The following is a 21,778-nucleotide window of genomic DNA, read 5'->3' on the forward strand; positions in this document are numbered from 1 at the left end:
GAGTTCCACTTCTTTATAAATGATCAGACATTCTACAGGAATTGTTACTTGTGCAGCCCAATATCGCATCATATTCAGGGTCCGATTATCTGAGCCTGCTCAATTAAGCAACCAAGGTACCCATTGCATAGTTCGTGTGCTCGTTTTAGCTGGTTCGCTCCCTATTCTGACAGCACTGGAAGGTGAACAGCAACTTTAGTTTCGCTCAATCAGTATGCTTTTGTAAACCCTTTTTTTGTTTCTTTTGCTTTATTTCCCAATGAGTTCTCTCGGCGTGCACTTTGGTACGCCGACCACAGCCGTCACTATCTTACTGGACTGCTTTATTTTTCCTTGTGGACTTTTCAGTTTTCCCACCTGGAAATTGAGTTTCATCTTTTGTTTGACATTTTTGCTTTGCCCTAGGGGAAAATCTGCCTTCGGTTACTATTTTTATTTTGCTTCTTTTTTAGTGGAAACATGGTTTTGTGGTCCTTTGATCCTGCCCTGTAAACCCCCGAAGTCCCCTGCCTCTTCCTCTTCCTTTAGGAACATTTTCTCACGAGTTATTTCCTCTAGATACTGGTAACTTGCCAACATCTATTTCAGTCAAATCAAATGTTGTGTTTGCGCGTATCCCCAGCTGCACAGCATTGTTCTACACACTAGCCCCTGGGTCTCATATTCCGTCTTCATGTATATTCTCTTTTATGTTGTAAAGTATCATTCTGCTGGTAGCGCTATGTACATTTGCCCGGGCTACAATCTCTGGCTATGACAAGTGACCTTTTGGTCATTGTGGATTCTCGGTTCAGTTGAGATCCACCAGCTCCTCCTAGTTTGGTTGAAACGCCCACTGGTTGATCCACATCCTCTGTGACGCAGGCACCCGCCGACATATGTGTAAAACTAACAAATGTTACATTGCAAATAGCACGTTCCACAGCTTTCCTATTTCCTGACCTGGAGGATGGGCTAGAACATTGCGTCTCTTGACACACATGCCTGTGAGAACAAACCAAGTCCTCTCTTTAAAAACACAAGAAAGAATCAAGCCATCACTGACAGCAGTGATAAAGGCAATTCAGAAGCACCAATGTACCCTGTCCATCTTCCACTAGCATATGAGCTCTCATTTGTATATCCGCTCCTAAGCAAACACCTAGAAGGCAACCATGGGGCACACCTGGCTGCCCTTCAACACACCTATAAATATTGTAAGAAGCAATAAACCTTTGATTGAACTTCAATATACAAGCAAACTTCCCAGGAGTATCCCTCACTCTAAGAATACCCAGATGTTGTGTGCACCTCGCTCCTCTTGTCCCCAGGTGAGCACTTACCCTGCTTCAGTGCATCAAACAGCACTTGAAATAAATGAACGAGAACACCTAAGCACTGTGACAAACTATGCCCTCTGACTCCATGACAAGGCCCTGAGTGTTCTCTGCAGCCCAGGAAAGCTGGTCTACCAGGACCACCTAGCTGGAGCTAAAAGCAACTTGGAAGCGGTACTTGGAATTAGCTGCAGAGAACCCTTCCATCGTTTGTGCCGTGCCCCATCGTGAATGATTTGACATTTGGCTATAAGGAGGAAACAAGGCCCATCTTGTTTGGCCGATCCCCTTCGGTACCGCTTACATGCAGGTTCAGGATAGTGCCCCACCCTAACAAGATTGGCTTTGGCAAAGCTGACCTTACTAACACTCATAGGATCCATCCACAGCTAGACCCAATAAATGTAAATTCTAGAATTAGCTGCACCAGAAAGTAGTGTTCCCTTCAACAGGCAAGCCTGCAGGGCCACATAGAAGAGACGCCATCCCTGTGGCAAAAAAAGAAGGTTGAGCTTTCTACAAGTAAACTACAAGGCGGTCTTACTGATGCAGCATGAAATATATTGTCGCGCCTGCTCTGTGAAAGCGGATTGGCTTTGGGAGCCTGGTTCAGACCTTGCACTGAAGTTGCATGAAGGCAGTGCAGCAACTAGACTTGTACCTAAAAATGACTGGTGTTCCTTTTAACACTTTCTCAGCTAATGGACATGCTAGGGCGGATAGTTAAAATCGAAAGACAGTTTAACCAAGCTGATGCCCCTAATGAGTGGCAGTGAAAGTGGCCTATTAAAGGCTCAGAATAGCGAGTAACAAGTGTGGAGGTTACAGGCGAGTGGCAAAAGTAGGAAGTGGCGAGCTGGAGCCCAGACTGAGCGAGGAACACACGTTTCGGTGGAGAGCACCTGGGAGGGGCCAGAGGGAGCCAAGCAGGAGCTATTGGGAAGAGCTGATGGACTCGGGTTGCCAGCGAGCTGGAAATCTTGCATAGCGACCCAGTAACTATCTTTGGCTGCAGAGACCTCAGGCATTGAGGAACCAACTGTACAGCATCAAGGGTAGGACCCTGTCAATAGGAGCCACGGAGCCTTTTCAACCTGGGGTAGACATCTGCCAGGACCTTGCTAGAGTCAGACCTATCCAAGTGGTGGTGTGGGGGAGTTGGGGGGGGGGGGGAAGACCTCTGCCCCCTCCTCCATGGTATACCTAGAACTGTGGATGCACATTGGTGCCTTTTTCTCCGACTGGATACCTCTGTTTAATCTTTCTGATACTTCACCGGAGGCTTAGTGACCAGAAAAGCCTAGTATTTTCGTCAAAATGACTATTACTACCAGCAGGCACTAGCCTTCTCAAACCAATGGGAAGGACCATTGATATGTGGAAACAGCACGGCACAGAAGTAATAATAGAAAAACTGCAAGCACCACAAGAGAGGGTCAAGGGGGAGAGGCAGGAGAGTGGAAGAAAGCAGAGGCAGGAGTGCTGTTGGAAGGACTGATATCTAGAGGAGGACAGATGTGATTAGGAGGAAGCTAGAGGGTAGAGACAGGAGAAGGGGGAGAGAGACGGGGATTTGATCAGGATATGGAGTGCAGAGAGTAGAGTGCCAAGCGAGAGAGAGAGTGCAAGATGGACAGAAAGGAGGGTAGCAAAGAGTGGAGACTGGAGTGGGGAAAGGAGAGTGAGGAGAGGTTGGAAGATGGGCACCCGGCGGAAGGCACGCCAGGGCAATTCTAATACCCTGCTTAGGTCACTTTGGAAGTCCCTGACTGAGTTAGAGTAGGGTGTGACCTTTAGACCATCTCTATGTAGGGACAGACTAGAGAGTAGGGGTACCCTGGCTTTAGTGAATCTGAATTGTGACGAGACCTTTTTCGGAGTAGGGAGACTCGGCTATGGAGGTGAGTGAAAGCGTACAGGGACCACCCCTAGACTGCAAGCCTCAATTGTCTAGTTTTGTTTTACAATGTTTGTTAGAAAAACTGAAAGTGTATTTATTTGTCACAGGATTATTGAAAACATTGTCACATCAATTTATTTGGGACACAAGCAAATCATAGACACTCAAGGCATTTCCAGATTTGCTCCTGTTCAGAACTTTGTGAATACTTTAGTAAACAATTGCTGGTATAACCCTGAGATTATCAGGCCATCTTCCAGTTTGCTCCAGGGCAGATCTTTGTAAATGTGGCCTATTGTATCACTTTCATAAACGAAAATTGTGTAAGGTCGCTACACCCAGTTTCATCTGAGGAGCACTAATAGAGACTATTTTAAATGCAAATAAAATGTCCCAAAGTGGGTTGAATCATGCATCCGTGCACACTTGTGCACTTGGCCATGCCCCCATCTGCTACCCTCATCCTGTCGGTCATTTACTTTGCACTGGCATGGCTGGCGCCTCAGGCATGAGGAATGACGTTTTGGCAACTTTTTTCCTATTAGTTTCAAAATTGTTTATTAGTTTTGGCTATTAGGTGGCGCTGAAAGTGCTACCTATAAGCTGAAACTATTGTCCTTAAGATAAGAGCTTTAACATAAGAGCTTTTTTTTTTCCTGTAGCCCCTCAAAGCATCAGCGTATCCCTCTGCTTATGCTGAAAAGGGTTGGCTGGGAGTGACCCGCACTCTTTGCTTGAGTGATTGGAATGCTGCTGGTACCGCATCTGGTGCTGAAATGTGTATGGCAATCACTCTCTTGTGACCTTTTCTCTCTGCCTCTTGCACAGCACTTCAGTGACTTGGTCGACCAGAAGATGAAGTGTCTTGTAAGTGAGCACCTTCCAAGGAATCACCAGTACCACACAGGACATGCGTGGTTGTGCATGCTCTCCTCTGTGCCTTGCTTTTTGGGGAGGGTGCAGCTGTGAGCCAGATGTTAGGAGGTGTATTTGTATTTCTTTATTTGTATAGCGCACCTGGCCCAAAGGCATCTGGGTGCTTATTTTAAGGTTACAGTTACACATATAACAGATTACAATACAATACAAGTCAGATAATATAGAACATATGTACAGAACGAAATATACAATGAGCAGGTGAAGCATAAATATACAGTAGTAGTAAAAGAAGATACAGATTATATGTACAACGCTGCAGGGTGTAGGCTGAGAAATGGCATCAGGGCGGTACAGAGTCAGACAATGGTGGGCGTGTCTGAGGCAAGGAGCCACAGTTTGGTTTTACTTTTGAAGGAGTGGAAGGAGGGTTACGATCTAAGAGGGTTGGGCAAAGTATTCCACAGCTTGGTGGCTAGGACCGGGAAACTAGTCGCGCCTGCTTTCTGAAGTTTAAACCCGGGGAGAGCGAGTCAATGGGTTTGTGCGGATCTCTGAGGTCAGGTAGAGGTAGAGGGTGTAAATCTGCTAGCCAGATAGGTGGGAGCCTGGTTAGCCAGACATTTGTGGTTGAGCGCGAGTGTTTTCAGGAAAATTCTTCGATTGACTGAGAGCCAGCGTAAATTGCGTCTGGTGTCAGAAATGTGCTGATTCCTAGGAATGTTTAGAGCTGCCCTAATGGCATTATTCTGTGTGACCTGAAGTTTATTTAGGTTTCGTTGGCTCGTCCCTAGATATAGAGCATTACAATAGTCAATCTTAGACATAATGAGTGTTCTAGCTAGGATAGTGCAATTAGCAGTAGTGAGGATGGGACGGCAAGTGGTGTCAAGTTTGCACATGTAGGCGGAAGCTGAGCTGACAGCATTGGTTTGTCTGGAGAGTGATAGGGTAGAGTCGAGGTAGATGGCTAACGTTTTGGTGTTATTCGAGACCATGATGGTAATGCCATCGATGATGAATGATTTGAATGCGGGATCAAGTTTATTAAGATGATTATGGGAGCCTAAGATGAGGAGCTCGGTCTTATCATTGTTGAGGCCATCCACGCTTGAATCACCAGATAGACATTGTTCAAGGATTTAGTGTCCACTGTATGGTCTCCGGTGATAGGGATGAGTATCTGGGTGTAATTGGCGTAGTTAGTGTAGGTGACACGCAGATAGTCAAGAATATCTAAAAGTGGTTTAGTAAACACATTATACAGTGTTGGCGAGATGCATGATCCTTGAGGGATGCCACGGAAAATGAGTGAGGATTCAGCAGAGGCTTAGGGGGAGAAGACACCCATCAATCTGTTGTCAAGGAAGGATCTGATCGAGGATGTGGCTGAATCCGAAAAGTGGGCAGCAGATTTGAGATGCTGGCAAAGAATTTGGTGGTTGACCAAATTGAAAGCTGCTGATAAATGTAGTAATAGTAAAAGGACTAGTTGCCCCTTGTCGTTCCGGTCCTCAATTCGGGTTTTCAAGTCAATGAGGGCAGGTTCATTGCCGTGCCTGGGGCAGAAGCCAGATTTCCTAAGGCCGAGAGGTTTGTTAGATTCCAGGTACTCCTGAATCTGTAAATAGGCAGCACGGTCCAGTATTTTAAGCAGGAATGGTACCTTTGGCATGGGCCTGTAGTTGGTGGGTATGCTTGGGTCAAGGGTGGATTTTTTGAGAAGGGGGTGACCCAGGCGTCCTTGAGGTTATTCGGGACGATACCTGTATTGAATGATGAGTTTATGAGAGCAGTGATAAAAGGGACTAGTTCATGTGAGACCTCCTCAATAATTGGGACTGGGCATGTCTCGCCTTGGCAGTTAGAGGGTTTGAGTTTGTTGATAATGTTTTCAATTTCTGTGATGGTTAGTGGTGAGAAAGTGAAGGGTTTGTGAGTATGAGAGGTGGAGGTGGTTGTGCGTGCTGAGCAAGTGGTCCGTCTGAAGGCTGTTTTGTTTAGCGTTAATTTTGGCTTGGAGTGTGGTGATTTTGCCCAAGAACGCTCTTTTGGATGTTTGAGCACCATGTGTTGTCTTTGCTGCATGTGTCGGGGGGAGTTACTGGGGATTCAAGTTCTTTCAGTATTTATAAGAGTTTTCTGGTATTGGACTCAGAATACGTTTGTTATCTCTTTTCACTTGGAAGATAGCCTCTTTATAGTTGAGGGACGCTATAGTGAGGCTGTCCTTGTTGATGTCAGAAGGATAACTTTTCCAGCAGGCTTCGGCGGTTTGCTTTTCTTTGTGCAGCATGCTCAACTATGGTGTGAATCACGAGTTGAGGTGAGCACGCGGTTTGGGTTACCTTAAGTTGATTGGGGCACTGGTGTTCATGGCTTGGAGCATAGCATGGTTGAAGGTATCAACTAGTGGAGTAAGGGTCCATGCATGAAGATGACACGTTGTTCAAAATAGGTAGGATAAGTGGGAGTAGCCTTTCACATGTTATGTCCCTTTTGTTTCTAGTTTGAATCGAGGGAGCAATGTCTTGTTTGAGGCATTGTTTGTTGGCTTTGAAGTTGAAGGTGATCAGATGGTGGTCTGACCAAGCGCAAGGTGAGTTAGACTGTAAATAATGTTGCAGTTTAAGTCGACTAGCCAATCAAGGGTTCTCCCCTTGATATGGGTAGGTTCCTGTATGCAGTGGGAGAAGCCCAGGTCAGATAGAGCATTGGCAATGTCCAATGCTGAGGTGTCGTTAGTGTTAGGGTACCTGCATGCAAGGCCTGGTGCCACATCTTAGAAACTTTCAAACTGGCCGTGCTTGAGTTTGGATGTTTAACCTTCAGTATTTAATTCTCTAATCTGCTTGTTCATAGTTTTGTTTTGGGCCGATATTCAACTGCTCTGGCCTGTCAGGCCAGACAGAATGCTTTTACCAATGTTTCACCTTGAGCCCTACTCCAGCACCTCAGCCACATAGGAGGGCATTACAGCAGGTCTACTTCCTCTACTTTGGGAAATGATGAGAAGGCATTGGACAGTATTTTCAAAGACGATCTATCGTAATGTTGCTCCTGCTGGCTTGCAACCAGAAATTCTGGGAGGAATACTCATATTTTGAGAAATGTACCACTCTTATAAGCAGGGATATTTCATGCTTTACAGGTGGGCCAGGGCCTAATACAGTTGGTAGTCAACCATATCATTTATAAGGGAGGATACAAGACAATGAAGACTGTCTGAATTGGAAGTGAGAGGCATCAAAATAATTCCTTGCTTCATTCACAAATTGTGCTTTCACCCAACAAATGGCACATATTTTATCACACAACATGAGCTTTCCTTTGAATTGCATAGCCAATAATGTAGTCAAGTCCAAAAGCAATGGTGATCAACTTTAAACTCAAAGCAAGTAATGCTGACTGCCCTTTGGGGTAAAAGGAAACTTTCTGCTGTAGAGAAATATATGCAAAGGAAAGGAAAGGGATGCAAAGCAAAAACATTACAAAATCAACATGTGAACTACAACCTGTGAAAAGCATCTGAAAAAGACACATACAAGGAAGTGTTGTGAAGTCAGGTGCCCATCTATAATAAGTGTATTTGTCCAAAGTAATTGACAAGGACCAAAATCAGTCTTTCTAGTTACCAGAAAGTATCCAACAAACATTTGTTAAATGGCAAAAAAACAGACAATCTGGAATGTAAAAGAACAGCATGGTACAGAAAGGTAAAAATGTAATTGGGCCTGAATTCTTTCCTTCCTTAAAGGCTCAAAATCAGTATTAGAAAAATCTACAAAGTAAATATTTCACAGCAGATTGATTGCAAAGAAAATATTATGCAGCACTACTTGAAGTGTCAATTACAGTGGGGGAAATGCATGAAATTAAAATGACTTTCAAAGGCTGTATTTGTGAATGAAACCAGCCTAGGCCTTGTAAGGGTATGGAAGGGCCTTGTAAGGGTGCAAAGGGGGATACTGTCACACAGGTGGCGGGATTGTTGCTAAAGCCTTTTATTCATGAGACAATAAAGGAAAATGCCCATCTGACCTATTACTAAGAGGGGTTTGCCTGCTTCAACTCAATACTAAGGATGTGTCCGAATGTCCGAAACCAGAGGTCAACCGTCCTGTATCAAAAATGTCCTTCCCTTACATTTCTAACTAAACTAAAAGGTTGGTGAGTCTTCTTAATGCAGAAGAAAGGTTCCCTTTTTATGTAGAGCGGACTAGCAGCATGCCAGTAGGCTGGAGGGACTAGTTCCTTAGAGAAGGACTCCCCAATCTGTTCCAAAGGCACCACACAAATTCCAGATTAAAAAATCTCAGTTCACAAATAAAGCAATGTTCTAACTTTGAAACATTGATGCCAAGAGAATGTCTTCCTTCCCTTTGTCTTTTCCAGGATTCTCACAATGTTCACAATTCCAGGGGAATGACTTCCTTACCCTGGCCTTCCTTAGGCTTCTCAAAATGCCACGAGAGTGACTTCCTTCCCTTTGCCTTTCTCACAATGTCACAAACACCTTTGCCCTGACTTGTACCAACTTGGTTCACTAGCCTGCCAAGTATGGTCTTGTTTTCAGTGTTCAGAATACCAGTGGGGTTTGACTCTCTTTCCCTCGCCTTTCTCAGGCTCTCACCAACTTGGTTCACTAACCTGCCAAGTATGGTTAGCCCTTAAGGGCCTGTTTTGTTCTTGGCAGGTATTTACCCCATAATTCTTGTAACCAGTTTCCATGCTCAACTGGCACCTGTAAGATGTCTCTGGTCTTCCCCCTTGTGTTCTCCAGCTTATGTTGTGATATGATATGGCATTTATAACGCGCCTATACAACAAGTGTTTCAAGGTGCGACAAGGCAAGGGAGGGGAAAACAGTGGAAGACAGACAACGATCCTACTAGGCCAGGTGTCATACAGATCACGCAAGTGCATGGGAAGGGGGAAGAGGAAAGTGCGGGGGGAAAAGGGGAAGGGACAGTGCAGTACATGGGATAATAGAATAATAAACAGTAGTAAAAAGTGCAGCCAGCTCATGGCAAGTGCAAGGGTAAGTGCAGACATCAGGGGTCCAGTGCTGGTAATGGGGCTGTAGGGATAGAGAGAACAGTCCCCAAGTTAGACGGTTGCTAGGAAGGCAGTGCAGGTGTGCGACTGGCAGGGGAGGGCCCGAGATCAGAGGGTGGCCAGGAACCAGGGCAGTTTCAGCCAGGAAATTCAGCAGGGGAGAGGAGGAGAGAAAGCAGAAGCAAAGAGAAAGGTTTTGAGGTGGTTCCGGAACCAGAGATGGTTCTCCTCAAGTTTCAGGGAGGCTGTTCCAGAGGGAGACCCCAGCCGAAGAGAGAGAGGGTATCGCACTGTTCAGTTCACTGGGGAGCTCTTTTCCTGGCTCCTTACTTTGGGTTTCTCGCCTCTGGCGCTCTCCCATGTATGACACAGTCTTGCAGGGTTCCCTTCAGGCTTCCTGGTGGCCAACGTACCTTCTGACTTGTCTCACCCAGCTGTTGCTTTCTGCTGCAGGCTTTGCTCTGCATCTGTGGTCTTCTCCTTCTCTGCTGCGACTCTGCCGTACCTGGTTCTTCGCAGTTGTTAGGTCCACTCTTGACTGTGAGGCCTGTCTCTCTGGTGGGACCGGACTCCTGCTTCTCCAGCCCTCGGGTAGGTCCCTTTGACTCAGACCTGCTTGAGATGCCATTTCCAGTTCACCAGCTTCCTGATCAGCAACTTCTCCTTCTCCAGTTGCAGAATTGCAGCTTCGCTCGCGGAGCCCCCAGGGAGGGACTGGCACTCAATTCAGTCCTTCCCTTTTTGTGTTCCACTGTCTTACAGATTGTCCCTCTTGACTAGAATGCTGATCTTGGTTCTGCAGGGTATTCTTTTTCATTCTGTGCCTCTTCTTCATCTCAGTATTGATGATCTCATCCTCCACTCGGTTACTTGTACACTTCTTCGTCCCAGTTTTCACATATGACTCACGTAGGTAGTATATGGATGGGCCCTAATCACCTTCACCCAAGCATGCCCACCACTTAACGAACGAGTGCATGTTTGTACGTAAAGCAGGTTTATTGTACAATCGTCTGGGGAGGAGCTAGATGACGCTGTAGGGCAAAACAAACCCAAGTCTCAGTGAACCACATAAGTTGACACATTATATTATCAAAATTCAATATTGATCCAAATTCACTACCGGACTTCCAGGAGATGTCGAGTGAAGCCATTGAATACTGGATCTGCAACTTTGCTAAACAACATGCAGTCTGTCGAATGAGGCCCATGATTCTCTGTGGTAGGGAAATGCCACCCTTTGACATAGCTATGAGAAACTTGAAAAGAGAGCGTAGAGCTGAACTCCGGTTGGCCAAGAGACAAGCTCACCCCCAGACGTCTACTTTCAGAGGGTAAGGAGTATTAAAAATAAATTTAGAGCCATGATCAAGGCCAAACGGAAACTAGATAAAATCAAGGCCTGGCAAAGACTAGTTAATACGATCTGTACAGGCAAAACACGGAACATCTGGACTCTGCTGGGTGATGCGCGAGGCACTACACAAGGTACATTAGCTAACCCTATTAATGCTGAAACATGGATAGCCTTCCTTGAGAATAGGAATTCCAAAGCAGACTCAGGGGAACCTCATATATTGATTTATAGGCCACCTAACCCCCCTTTTAATGTAACATATCAAATGGTGCTGAATATAATCTCCGAACTAAAGTCCTCCCGCGCCCCGGGCCCGAATGGTCTAGCAAATATTGTGATGAAGGCGCATCCTGAATTCTGGGCATCCCTGTTAGCTATAATGTTCAAAAAGATCTTAAAAGAAGGGAGAATTCCCCGATCCTGGCAAACAGCGGTGCTCATACCAGTCTTCAAGAAGGGTAATCGAGCGGATCCTAGCAACTATAGACTACTCTCAATGCTGGATGTCACGGGCAAAATATTTGCCTCTCTCCTACTAAAGGAGCTGCAGCTCTGGGTAGAGCAATCAGACATACTCTGCAAATTTCAGAGCGGCTTTAGGCAAGGATACTCGACGGCACACAACATCATGGTGCTGGACCTTCTGAGAACACGTGCCAGATCAAGGGGGCAACCACCACTATATGCCCTCTATATAGATTTCTCGGCGGCATTTGACTCTATCCCAAGAGAGGCCCTCTGGAGGAAGCTAAAAGTAATGGGTTGCCCGGACGGCCTGACCTATTATCTTAGATTACTCCACCAGAATACATCTGCTAAAGTAAAGTTAGATCAGGAAGGACACACCACTAGAAGTGTGCTCCAAAACAGGGGGGTTAAACAAGGATGTGTCACGGCCCCACTGATCTATAATATGTATGTACATGACATCCCGGGGGCCATTACGGCAGCGACAAATTGCCCTCCGAAAATAGGAGATTCCATCTGCCCTGTCCTGGCCTATGCGGACGACCTGGTTATTTTAGATCACACAATTGGTGGGCTTCGAAGGTCGGCCATTGCCCTATGGGAATACGCTGAGAGAAATGGCCTCAAAATTAATCTGGATAAAACTAAGGCAATGAGATTTACCATCAAGAACACCACACGCATACAGCTTAGAGTAGGTATAGATACCATTGCCTATTCTCCTCATTACCGCTATCTAGGGATAGAATTTGAGACTAGCGGCGACTATGTTCTCTGCAAGCAGTCGCGCAATGTAAAGGCAACCCAACTGACAGCACTGTTCCATAGATTCACATTGAAACAGGGGGGATTTACTATCTGGGGAACGAGACAACTGTACATGCAGGTATTATCACCTATGATCACCTATGGTCTAGAAGCCCTCCTCAACTCTGACCTGAAATGGTTGCAGGTGATTGAGGGGAAATTTTGGCGCTCTATCCTGGGCCTTCCACCGGGAATCCCGATGGCAATACTAAGACTAGAATTGGGGCTGACCTCATTGAAAGCGATTGTATTAAAAAAGCGAGCCCTACTATATCTAAGAATGAGGGAGGAGACTAAGAATGGGCTACTCAAGGCGGTCTACTTAGAGATCTTGAAAGACCAACCTGCGTGCCCCTTGAAGGAGCAAATGTCTAAATTTCTGCAGTCCATTGGATGGCAAACTAGGGAAGGCAGTGTTACCATAGAAACGCAAAGGGCCCTGGTTAAACGCATAGAGCTTTGGGATTGGCTGGAGAATTATGCCCATCTCCAGAAGTTGAAAAGCTATCAGTTCGTCCAGTATAGACTGTATAACTACAAAAATATGCAGAGATATCTCAATCTATGCCCAAATAGGAGACTTAGACATTTTATATTACTTCTAAGGCTAGAACAACTGCCCACCTTAATGACAACAGGTAGAAGAGATAGGATCCCCCTAGAATTACGGCTTTGCAGGTTATGTAAAGAAGTGAATCGGCTAGAAACGGCCAGACACGTACTGACCGAATGCTGTAAAATGTCATGTACCATAAGCCTTGGTTTGGGGCCGTTTGTGCATAACCAAGGTTATATCTGTGAGGAACTATTTTGGCATCACTGTATTAATTCAAACAGTATAAGGCTCCTGATGGCACTGTACAATATCTGGCTGGAAGTGGAAATAAGACTTAAGATAACCATATAGGTGGACATAAGGAAGAGTCGATGCATAATTAAAGATGAAAACCATGAAGGATTGCTAGCCAACATTGGCATTTATTTGTATAGGATTCGTAACATTACGGTATTAGACTGATATTCTATCTGAAACACTTAATAGAGATTATATGGCATTTTGTGGTAAGACATGGTTTCAGAATTATTGTAAATGTAAATGCGAACCTAAAATTGAAGTTGTTTTATATGGTTTTAGGAAATGTATATTTAAAGAATATAATGTATTGCCTTTCTTGGCATCTTTTATGTAATGTTTTGTTTTGTTGATTATTGATAAGTTTCCTCACTATAATTCTGTTCTTATTTAAGATATATTTTATGTGTAAAGTTTCATAGTAAACTAAGTCACAATAAAATTATTATTATTGACACATTATATACATTTTTGCAACAATTAAAACGCTCCCATATATGTTATTAAAAATCCATCCACACATGTAATTATACAAAACCTATACAAAGAAATCCCATCTTTCTCCAGTTCTTCTCTTGAGACTTCTAAGCACTACAATTCAAACAAAATAGAGCATCTGAGACAGAGTTTCAAGATTGCAAGGCGAAGGTTTAATACATACATATACTACACTTGAGCGGACTTCAGGTTCATCCACGACCAGTATTTCATGGAGAGTGGAGAAGTGAAGAACCTGAATGGTTCACCACATCGCTTTTTATACAAAACTGAGCCTGAATCAACATAGGTAATTTGTTATTCATTTGCAAAAGATAATAATGCAAATATGTTTAAACTACACACAATAATTCACCTCATCCCAAGACAGTGGAACAATATTCGACAGATGTTCTTGCTATGTCAAGAGTCTTTACTTTGCTTATGGCTCAATCGCATACTTTATCCACCAGTTCACGGTCGGTGACTTATGTTTGAGGTCCTTAAACACAGAACCCACCTGCCCTTCGTTTCAACAATGGTTACCCTATTGGCACAACCTTTAAAAGATACCTTTCATGCTTTTAACAAGAATGGAAGGGCTGAACATATGACTCGGTGTGTAACTAGCCTTTGCTTAGTGCGGTCAGCCTTTACATAGAATTTAGCTAAGAAAATGATACCATAGTGAAAAGCTTTTCTCACTTCGCTGAATGGGAGGTCCTGCTTTTAATACTATTCCATCTGAGTTTATCAGTGAAGTACAGTCGGCTAAAACATGCCCTTTACATGGATCCAGTCTTCTGTTATAACACGTTCTTATAATGGCTGACAGAAATAGCCACAAACACATTTCCAATTTGATTTACTAAGTGAAACTGACAAATGTGACCCCTTTTTGAACTTTGCTAAAAGAAGAGGGTTTGATCACAAAAAGTGATTACCTTAGGGCTAAGAAAAATGCATATTATTATTATTATTATTATAATATTCTAACACATTGGCCACTTGTTATCTTAACTACCATCTTCAGATCAAATTTGTAGCACACCCCTTCTTGTGATTCGTCCGTGGTAGGTTGTGACATCATCACACAGTTAAGCATTTGTTGTACAAACTTAACTCATTAATAGTAACAACTGGCTTGAGCCCTTTAACCTTATTTGTAATTGCAAATGGTTCACATAAATACTTCAGCAACATGAGGAAAGTAGAAAAAACAAGTTCCCTTTGAACTGGTGATCACCACCTCAAACACCTCAACTTTTACTGGCGTCATGGACATCCTAATCTAAATGACTACCATTTCAACACGCTCAGCACATATGAGAATACAATTGAAGCTCCTGGGTATCGCACATTTTAGCCTCGGGAGTTACTTCCTCCTATATTTAATGCTGGTCAAAACAAATGGCCGGGCCCCTCTGCAAAATTTGAATGCACTTAAAGAGATTACATCTGCCTCCTGCAGACCTACCAAGCCATAAACGTTGTGGCCTGTTCAACGGCTGGCCATCTGCTTGGTTAATCATTGTTCCTTCCCCAGCCCTCATTCCTGCAGAACTAGATTTTCCAACCACCTGAAATTCACAGCACAAACTGCTGCCTGCAAAGTCTAAATGAATTCATAAAAGCTCACTACATACAGATTTATAAATAACATTTGTGTATGTTCCTCAGTGTGCATGCATGTTTAATAAATATTATCCTTCCTTTACAGTGGGTTCTTCAGGACAGGCTCCTCTTCCTTGCATTCACATTATGAATCTCTGTCGCGTCACACACACCATGTCCAAATTGTTTTTAGATTTATTTTGGCGGTTTTAGCATTTTATCTTTTTATGTGCATACAAATCTAATATGTATCAATTTAAACAAAAGTAACACTAAAGTAACATATCCCATTCACAATTAACTACAACAGACACATTTGAAATTGCAACATTGCACCCAGTTCCCTGTACCCCCGTCACAAATATGGCACGCGCAACATGAATCCCCCTTCATCATGGGGACCTTTCCTGACCACCCCAGCAGTAGTCCCTACTCTTCCTTGTCTCAGTACTTTTTAGGGAGGCAAAATCATCTACCCTATACATGTACATGGATGTGTGTGATATTATGCAACCCTGTATAAAGTAGGAGGATGAGGGAGGTGGGAATATGTTTTGGGCATGCCACATTCTTCCTGACAGTCATCCCTAGTCCCATAGGGGGGGATCCTCCCCATGAGATCCACCTGCTGAGTAACACCCCCGGGAGACTATCAGGTAATGGCCTCACCTCTCTGGCCTCATGGAAAGTGACTCCCGCTAGGGTAGAAGGGACAACATCCAATTATTCATCACAGCCTTGAAAGCAAAGTTGTGTTTTCCTCACCTTCTCCAACAGCTATTGAGGGGGTGGCTTGCTTCAAGGAAATGAAACCCACAGGGTGCACTATAGAAATTTCATATTGCTTGGATCTTTGTTCTCAGAGACCTGTTTAGGTAATAAAACCAAAGGCTGCCCATTGCACAGATCCCATCTGACACATAATTAAATCTTCCCACCAGCCATGTCTTTCCATGGGGATGCAATCAACACCTTTGAAGACTTGGAGACAGAAAGGGCTGCAATCATTCAAGGGGGCAGAGCTGTATGAACATGTGGCTATTAGAAACTAAACCTCCAAGAACTTGTGCCATGACAACTAGCCTTCTCAGCAGTCATAAATGTCCACCTCTGTGCTCTAAAGGAACTGACACCATATGGCTGTTACCAGCCAGGAACTGGAGATGCCATTTAATATTCTAATTTAACCTATGATGTGTATAGAAAATAAATACAATTTATTTTTAGAAGGTCGTAGATGGTTTATTTTTTTTCAATTGTTCAGGGGGGAAAGGTCTATCAACTGAATGTAAAACAATATTTCGTTCATATGTGTTTAATAAGGCAAATTAGATGAATATGGATATTTTTGCACAGAACCAGAACACCTTATTGATGCATGTATCCTAGAGTCCAGGCCTGGTAGGTCGTTATTCTGAGATGGAAGAATATTTTTTAGTAAAAGTATCAGAAAACAAAAAAGAAACATCTGTAACACAAACATCACAGATTGTGCCGAGATGATAATCACATTTTTAGACTCTCATGAATGAGAGCAATCTGATGAACTGATTAGTAACGCAATCACATATGAAGAACAAGATGTTTCAGAAAATGGCAATTGTTTAATGCAGAATTATCTAAGATGACATCACATCAAATGGGAGGGAATCAGAGTTTGAAGTCATCCCATTAGAATACCACCCCACCCCCACTTCATTAATATGCCCAATGATTTTGAAGGGAATGATTTAATGGGATGTCACTTCTGGAACACTGTAAATGGTACACACCTCTAAAAGGAGTTGTTTCTGGTCTATAAATGTCTATACCCATAGATTCTGGGAACACTAATTTTCTCACTCACTGGCTGATGGATGGGAGAAAGGTGAATTGACAACAGAAAGGATAATGGAATAGATTGCTTTTCTTTTGGACCAATTTTGGTTTATTAGCAGAGCATTGTGAGGCATGCCTGGAATTTATAACCCAGACCACCTTCAGTGAAAGAGACAACAGGCAGGCTCAATACAGACATATCATCTCCTCATCATTCCTCCCTTTCTGTCCTTACCTTATACAGGCTAGAACCCCCACACTAGCCAAGGAAATTCCAAATGCTTCTGGAAATTAGGCCTGTGGAGGATGACCATTGCCCCATAATGTGGTTCTGGGTTCTTTTCAAAGTTCTCCACATTTCCAAAGCGAATCAGGTAGGGCTTCACAGCATCCTAGATCGTTCCCTGTTCGACCTCTCCTTACACTTGAGTTGTTCAACATGATCACTGCATCACCAATCATTCCAACCTTATCTCAGGGAGACTTGCTATGTGCAGTGGATAAGCAGGATAACTATTTACACATTCTCATTTGGGGCCCCCTTGCTTTTTCTTGACTTGAACGGGGGTCCTCGGGGTCTGTACAAATATGATTGCTGGGGTGGTGGCTCATCTGCACTTGCAGCTCATTCACATGCATTCTTTCTTGGACAATATTCTGGCTAGTGTCCAGCTCTTCGAGCATCTTGTTGCTTCATTGCCTCTTATGTCTTGAACTGTTAGTGAATCCAATGAAGTATACGTTGATGGCTTCAGAGATCCTGATCTTTATAGGATCTGGGTTGGACACAGCAGTGCCTCTTTTCCCCACATCAGAAAGGATCCAAGATGTTGGCCTACTGCGTGCTGTCATTCTGCCCACTCACCCCAAGATGCACCAAGACCAACTTCATTTGAAAAGCCTGTGGAATCCGGCTTCCCACCCTCAAAATGTGCTGATTCAAATTACACAGGAACTGATTGAGACATTCTGTGGTCGAGCCATACTGCTAGCCTTTTGGCAATGGGTCACCTATTCCCAAGACCCCTTGTCGAAAAAAGATCACCACATACTCCCTCCTGCTGGAGTGGTGGGCCAACTTGGGAGCTCTTAAGATTAAAGATATTCGTTTCCCCTCTCCACACTAAGCTCCTGCATCTCTCAGCAGGATAGATATATCATTATTGTGTAGCTGTTTGTGATCTACAGTGTTAGACGAGCTGTTCTGCCGAATGTAGCTTGTCAGTCTGCAGATTTCAACAGGCAATGTGACTGTTTTCCATCCTGAGCAGGCTGGAACCAAGTCCCTTCAGCTTGAGAGGTGGGCAGTGGACAGGTGGGAGGGGGGCTCTCTCACATGGAATTTCTCTCGACACTGCACCTTCTGGGGGAATCTAATGCAGATTCGGATTTCCTTAGCATGTTGGTATTGGTCAAAAAGAGTTCATACTTCACCTGCTCATCATTCAGTAGCTTTTTAGGATGTGGGTGGTCCACTTCATTTGGTATGTTCGTCTCTCACAACAACAGGAGGTAAGTTTGATCACGTGGGCAATTCCGGATATCCAGTGGGAAGGTTTCTTCATCTTCACCTTCCATCATTTTTCCCTGATTTTTCAGGGCCATTCAGAAATTGCAGACCTCGTTACTTTGTAGGAGGATCATGTTTCTTCTCTGCTGGCTGGCCAGGTTCTATTTCTTTAAACTGACGCTGGCTCCTTAAATCCACCTTTGGTGAACATAAATCCCCTCCGAGGGAGGTTGGGTTTGTCATACATCCCCACAGTCACCGAGTTGTCTGCTTGGTTACTGTGTGCTTTAGTTAAGGTCACCTTGGTTGATATTCTGACAGCATGCATGTCATCATGGCAGCCAGAAAGAAACGGCTCTGGTACTTGTAGCATTTCAGTAGCATTTGCACAGGTATTCAGTAGCATTTGCAAAAAGTCGAAGGTGAAAACCACTTAACTGTCTTGGCAATCACCTCCCGCTGGACGTTCTTCATAAAGCCACTGCTGTGCATTTGCATGTACTGCATGTGTCTGAAAACTCTTTGGGATGCTCTTATTCTGTCTAGAACAGACCTCTGGTGTGCATGCTATGATCCAGAATGCGCAGGTCACTTTTGACCTTGTGAGACAAATGTATTCCACCATAAGTGATCAACAAGTTGTCTGACCTCTTCAAAAAGCTAGCTCTGTTGAAATAGAATTGTAGCGCTCTTCTAATGTCGAGACAGTGCCAGGCATGCTCTGTCTGTGGCTACTGCAAGTTTGGCAAGAATACCGGAAGCACAATCTCCTGGTCAATGTGGAAAGCTGATGCCCCTTTCGGTAAGAATTTAGGATGGGCGCCCATACCCACCTTATCTTTATGGAACATGCTGTATGGTTCCAAACCAGCAGACAGAGCTTGTGAATGAGCTTGTGTCTCACTGATGCATCTGGTTGATGCCACCGCCACAAGCAATTCTATTTCCCACAAAACTAATTTTCTGTTTGGCTTAGCCGTAGGCTCGAACGGTTTGTGTGAGATCAACAATAGGACCAATTTCAAATTCCACACAGTTTGGGATCTTAAGCGGTGGATACATCCTCAACAGAACCTCAAGGTTTTGCTGCATAATGGATTGGACATGGAAGAGTGCTCCCTCGTACTCCTCTCCAGTTATTGTATCTTGAGAACCAGGTCCAACGTGTTCTGAGGATCATAGATGCTCGGCGAGTCCGTCATCACGTGGTAATGATCTTTGGGATGAGTTCAACTGAGGGAAAGTTGTAAAGGCGTATCTTGCACCATGGGTTTGGAAAGGCAGCTCCTCCCAAGAGGCATCTTGATGCTAACCACTTGAATTTCGCGTTGCTCTTGGGTGCAATTAAATCCAGGCGAGGGTGTCCCCCTCTCTCTGGAAAACCATGTGAGTTATGGAAGAATAAAGCTCCCAGTCGTGGATGTCATGGGATAGCCTGCTCAACAGATCTGCTTCCACATTCTGGGAGGCTTGCAGGTGAATGGCTCTCAAGAAGATGGAATTCTTCAGCACCCATTAACAAATCTGTAAGGCCTGCCTGCAGAGAGCGGGAGACTTTGTGCTTCCCTGTGTGTTTATTTAATACATGCAGATTGTGTTGCAAGTTTGATTTAGAATGGTCTTCCTCTTACAGACGCCATCAATGCCAACTGAATAGCTCTGAGTTCCAGGACATTGCAACTGGGTAGAACCAGGGTTATGGATGGAGAAGTGGCATAAAGTCACTCCACCCCATCGGGGGATTAGTCTGTGGTTATGACAACCTTCTGCAAACAGGCTGCCTGCTAGCAGATTTGCTTCCTGTGGCAACCAGTATAGATCTGAATGTAAAATGTTTGGGCCCGGAATGAGCGCCGGCTGGGTGTCTGACGCCTGATTCCAGTGATCTGCCAAGAGTAATTGTATCCTCATCTGAAGCTGAGCATGCAGAACTGGGATGGCTGACGACGCCATGAGCATAAGGAGGCACTGGAAGCACCCCGCTGAAATCCTCTCCCGACTGAGGAATCAGGTGATGGCCTGTTGTATGTCCATGATCATTCCTTTGTTGGAAAATATCGCTGTTGTAGGGAATTCCAATTTAAGCCAAGGAAGAGAATGTTCTGCGTCGGCTGAACATTATATATCTTCCTATTTACAGAAAACGCCAGCTTGAAAATTGGCCAGGAGAGTCAAAAGATCTGCCACTAGCTTCTGCTCTGAAGCGGCTCTGGTCACCCAATCATCCAGGGTACTGGTAGATATGAATACCTGGCCGACGAAGATGCACATTGTTGCAGCCATCAACTCTGTAAATCCTTTGAGTGCTGCATTCAGTCCAAATAGTAAAACCTTGTATTCGAAGTGCGCATCACCCAAGGACGGGCGCAGGAGCCACCTTTGCAGAGGCCAAATCAGAATGTGAAGGTATGAGTCCTTTCGGTCCACTGCACATAACCAGTCTCCTTGGTGGAGGTCGGCACACATGTGAGCCAGTGTTGTCATTTTGAATTCTTCTATGGGTACAAATCGATTCAGGCATGACCGGGCTGTCCTAATTAGAAGGGAAAGGAGGCACCACCAGGGCAGCTCTCCAGCAATAACTAATGTGCTGTAGAAACAGTGCAGCATAGGTGAGAGGTTCAGTAGATAAACTGGCTTTGGTGGAGACCACTGTAATTCAAGGAGAGATGTCTGCTGCAATAGGAGCAGAAGGATGATAGTTTTCTTTTGGGTTGCCATGGAAGTTTTTAAAGCCATCCCTCAAGCACAGCATAGTTCGTACATAGGGTTTGTTTGACTCGTCACCAAAGAAGCGATGTGGGTGACCAAGGACGCAGATGACACTGGTAGACGAGTAGCTTCATACTTTAGTGATTACAATGACAGCAGGGTGATCTCTTAATAAGGGGACAAACACAACTAGCACATCCTCGCTCACAGCCAGCCTTTCACCAACCCTCGTTCTAAGAGCATTCAGTCACGGTACACACTCGACAATCCATTTATAGAAGAGGCCCTGCATCTCAATGCCAAACCAAGCACTCGGGCAGGTAAGGATCCAATCACAACAAAGTGCTATATAAAAAAAACAGAAATATAGAGTCGTTCTCCTTGCATTGTTGAGCTATGCTCAAATTTGTTCATATTTTTGCAGTTTTTTCCATGTTTTAGTAAATGTTGCTAGAGATCGACAAATTCAGTCTTAGATTTATTTTGTATAACCTGCACCAACTGGAGGCCAAGACAGCTAAATCATGAGTTGCCATGTTTCCTTAAAGGGGTATGCTGGCTGGCTAGTGTGTGTTTAGATTTTTCTTTTGTGCGGGTCCGACAAAAATGCATTCACTGCATCTCTTGGAAAGGCCTGCCCTGTGTGGTGGTAAAATTGCTCAATTGTCAAGTTAATAACCTAGTCCCATAAAACATGGCTTGGAAGTTTAATGTGTTGTCTTGGTTAACATATATGCCGACTTGTTTTAGGTATGCGGTTACTGGCCTGGGCCTTCACCTCATGCTATTTTCTTTTCTTCTCTTGCAGATTGATGTGTGAAACTGTGCGATATGAACGGCACGAAGCTAATGAAGTGCTGTACTAGTAAGTGTGCATTGCTGTCTTTGGTTATTTTACGGTACCGTGATCCTTATGTGCCTTCCTTCGCCTCCGCGTTGGGGGGCGGGGAGGGGGCGGTGCGGCCAGTGCGAGGTTACTCCAGTGATTTTGAGTTCCTACTGTAGCGCTTCT

The 21,778-nt window shown here is 44.4% G+C and overlaps 1 protein-coding gene across 9 annotated transcripts in view; it reads left to right on the plus strand.

Annotated features, from left to right (window-relative positions):
- RAPGEF2 (Rap guanine nucleotide exchange factor 2) overlaps positions 1 to 21,778 on the plus strand; it is a 1,671,940-nt gene that overhangs the window by 550,254 nt on the left and 1,099,908 nt on the right. For all 9 annotated transcript variants that reach the window (XM_069631345.1, XM_069631346.1, XM_069631352.1 and 6 more), the window contains exon 3: positions 21,575 to 21,631. In XM_069631345.1, the coding sequence (XP_069487446.1) occupies positions 21,575 to 21,631 (57 nt within the window). The remainder of the gene's footprint in view (positions 1 to 21,574; positions 21,632 to 21,778) is intronic.

Source organism: Ambystoma mexicanum, chromosome 6q (assembly GCF_040938575.1).
Source record: "Ambystoma mexicanum isolate Mex_15411 chromosome 6q, UKY_AmexF1_1, whole genome shotgun sequence".
NCBI classification, from domain to species: Eukaryota; Metazoa; Chordata; class Amphibia; order Caudata; family Ambystomatidae; genus Ambystoma; species Ambystoma mexicanum.